The sequence below is a fragment of the Trypanosoma equiperdum genome, assembly GCF_001457755.1.
Source record: "Trypanosoma equiperdum strain OVI genome assembly, contig: ctg_822, whole genome shotgun sequence".
NCBI classification, from domain to species: domain Eukaryota; phylum Euglenozoa; class Kinetoplastea; order Trypanosomatida; family Trypanosomatidae; genus Trypanosoma; species Trypanosoma equiperdum.
The window spans coordinates 90,097-93,323 of NW_027124779.1; the positions used below are offsets into that span (position 1 = coordinate 90,097).

The 3,227-nt window shown below is 41.4% G+C and overlaps 1 protein-coding gene across 1 annotated transcript; it reads left to right on the plus strand.

Annotated features, from left to right (window-relative positions):
- Positions 1 to 1,521: 1,521 nt before the first annotated feature.
- On the plus strand, positions 1,522 to 2,322 carry TEOVI_000386400 (Protein of unknown function (DUF3773), putative; the record flags this gene model as incomplete). The annotated part of the gene is made up of 1 exon (XM_067226703.1): positions 1,522 to 2,322. The coding sequence occupies one exon, from the start codon at positions 1,522 to 1,524 to the stop codon at positions 2,320 to 2,322; it is 801 nt and encodes a 266-aa protein (XP_067082804.1).
- Positions 2,323 to 3,227: the final 905 nt, after the last annotated feature.

The following is a 3,227-nucleotide window of genomic DNA, read 5'->3' on the forward strand; positions in this document are numbered from 1 at the left end:
GTGTGTCTATTGGTTGACGAAGAAAATGAAAAGTGCAAATCAGAATTATTTTAAAAAAAAAAACAGATGAGAAAAAAAAACGGTAGAAGTCTGAGGAATAGTGACGGTAAAGAAGGAATAAGAAAAGAAAAAGAAAATTATAGAGTAAATGCGGGGGGGGGGAGGGGGGGGGGAATTTGAAGGAAGAGCTTCGGGAGTGAACACAAACACATAATCTGAAAACGGTGTTTGAGTATTAACTGCCTTCATTTGATTGTGCTCTCTGTTTTTTTTCTTTCTTTTCTTCTTTTTTTTTTCTCTCTTTCCCCCCCCCACATTTTATTTATTTCTTTTTGCTTCTATTTCTACACTTTCTACCTATGTATTCGAAGGTATTTGTGTGTTGTTATGTATTTTCCTTTACCGCAGTCCACATGTTTTGTTTATTATTATTCTTCTTACTTTTTCTCTTCCCGTTTTTTAAAATTATCATTAGTACCCTTATCACTTTTACCACTCATATTATTACTATTATTTTTATTTTTATTTGAAATATTGTAATAATACGAATGGTAAAAAAAAAAGAAGAATTTCATAAAAATGCGCGTTTGGTGTTGTTGTCTTTTTTTTTTTTACTTGTTCGGTATGTAGACTCTCAACATCTTTGATGTAGTGCAGTAGTTTATTTATTATTATTATTATTTATTGTACTGACTACCGCACTTGCCATAAATTCTTTTTCCCTTTTTTCCCCCTTCGCTCACCGTTTCTTTATTTTTACCCTCTTACTTTACCTCAGTACTTTTTTTTTTAAAAAAAATACCTTCGTTTACTCTCTTCCCTTCCCATCTTTTACATGAAAGAAACATTATATTTGAGAGCAGGCCAACACTATGAGAAATTAGCAAGGAAAAAAAAGTCAAACTATTTAATCACCCACTTTTCAAATTGTTTTTTTAAGAAAAAAAACAGGGGAACTCCCCTTGGCTGCACGACATGTTGACACGCGTGATGATTACACACGATGTCTTCTTGTGTATTTTGTAATTGTGCGCTTTTCCCTTCCTTATCTCATCCTCTGTTTACTGGTGCCTATGGGTTTATGCTTATCCAGTGTTCCCTACCGCTGATTGCAGTAAATTCTCTGTCAATATTTGTTTTGTTTTGTTTCCACACTACTACTTATAACACATTATTCATTTATTTATTTTTGTAAGGTAGTACAGTAACTTCTTTGTTGCTTTTTCCCCTTTACTGCGGATACGAGAGGTGAAAGCAACGGAAGTGTGTGTGCGTGTCTGAAGGGAGGGAGGTGGGGAGGCGAAACCGTGCGGCACTGCGGTAACTCTAACTTCCTCCATACGGCCACATCTTCAAACGAATACGAAGCAAGAGAAAAGGGGGTAAGTAAAAAAAAAAAGAAAAAGAAAAGAAAGAAAAGAAGGAACATCGCGGAGGTTAGTCGCCCCTACCTGGAAGACACAAGGTCAGGAACTGTAACGCCGCGTAACGCCTGGTGCCGCTTTGTGATATATTTTATTAATGGTGCTCCGCTGTGCTGCTCTTACTGTTTCTTCCTTCCGCTATGGGCACCACCGAATGATATCTGACAGTTTAGTTATTTTGTCAAAACATAAAACAGAGGATTCACGTGCGGCAGCCACTTTGTGGGGTGATGTGACGACAAATACCGCCACACGTCCTTTAGTAAGCGTTGAGGATATGTTTGTGGATGTGGGCTCGGGGTGGCCCGCTTGGCACAGTACTGATGAGCACAAAAATAATATGAATCATTACCGTTATGATAGTGTTGATATTAAGGTTGACAGCGGTTTTACCTCTTCTGATGAGAACAGTAGCGGAACTGTGATGGAATCGGAACCCACGGATGTTATGAGCGGCACTTTAATTGGTTGCAGCAGTCAAAGCGGCGGTGGTGAGGTTAGTCTCGTAAGTATCTTTGCTGCATCTGGTGACGGGTTTAGCGACGTCGGAAGGGATGAGGAAGATGTTGGTGGTGTTGATATTGATTATGATAGCAAGAGGGAAGTTGAATATGACAATGAAACCTCTGGCGATGATGATTACGAAGATGCCTCGGGTATATCTGCTGACGATGTCGATGAGGATACGGGACTTCTGGATGAACTTCCCCGCGCTGCGCGTGACTCCGCTTCTCCAGCCCTTTTTTTTGGCACATCTTCAGCGACGCGAAAGGCTAACGGGAAAGTGGGAGGAGTTCCGCCAGTTTTTGATGACGCAGCGGCGGAGGGTGTTGAGTTGGAGACTGTTGGTGATGCGATGCCCTCGCCTCAAAGGTTGCAACATTACCCTTCACGGTAAAGACAAAAGAAGGGGTTTCGAGTCTTGTTGTGCCTGTGAATAACAGCCACACACACACATATATATATATATCATTCACATATGCGTTCGTTCGGTTGCTTTTCCAAAAAAAAAAGAAAATGTGTTATAGCGGTTTGTGTGTATTGTTATTTTCTTGTGAATTCGGGTAGTGTAATTACAGGATCGGCACACATGATGGAGGTGGACGCTGGGGCACCATGCGACACCCTCTCCAGTGCAAATTTGCGCGAACTTGCATTTTGTGGGAGCATCATGTATTTTTACCTACCATCACTCGCAATACGTCTGCCCGTGCTTCTGCTTTTGTTTTTCTCTGGATGCTACGTACAGTGTGTTCCTTTTGTTTCTTCTTGTATGTGTTTTGCAGTGCTGTATATTCGGTATATAAAACATAATGTCGGTCTCCGTGATTAACTTTCGCCACCACTTTCTTCATTGCTCTCTTTTTTTTCTTTTTCTTTTTTTGTTGTCGCTCTATGCTCATTAACTGGGTAACTGTTTACCTACCTTCCTTGTGAGTTGTTGCCGCTCCCGCAATTGGCAGACTGGCGGCGCCGAAGAGAAGAGTTGAAGCGTGAAAGTTGGTGATCGGGCCCCAGAAAGATTTTTTGAATCAATAAGTCAGTTGGAGCCCTTTCGTTTGCGGTGGCAGCCAGTGTTTGAAATAACAACAACAACAACAGGGAAGAAAATTCAGGTATTGTCCGTATTGTTAGCGCCGTGTGAACAGCCGAGATCACTGCAGGAAGAGCAAAAAGCCCACAGAACCTCAGGTAACTTTAAAAAGCGTGTGCGCTTTTGGCTCCATCCTTTGAGAGCAGGTGCTTGGTGCCTCTGTAGCTGGGAGAAACTCTGGTGTGTGTGTGTGTGTGTGTGTGTGTGTG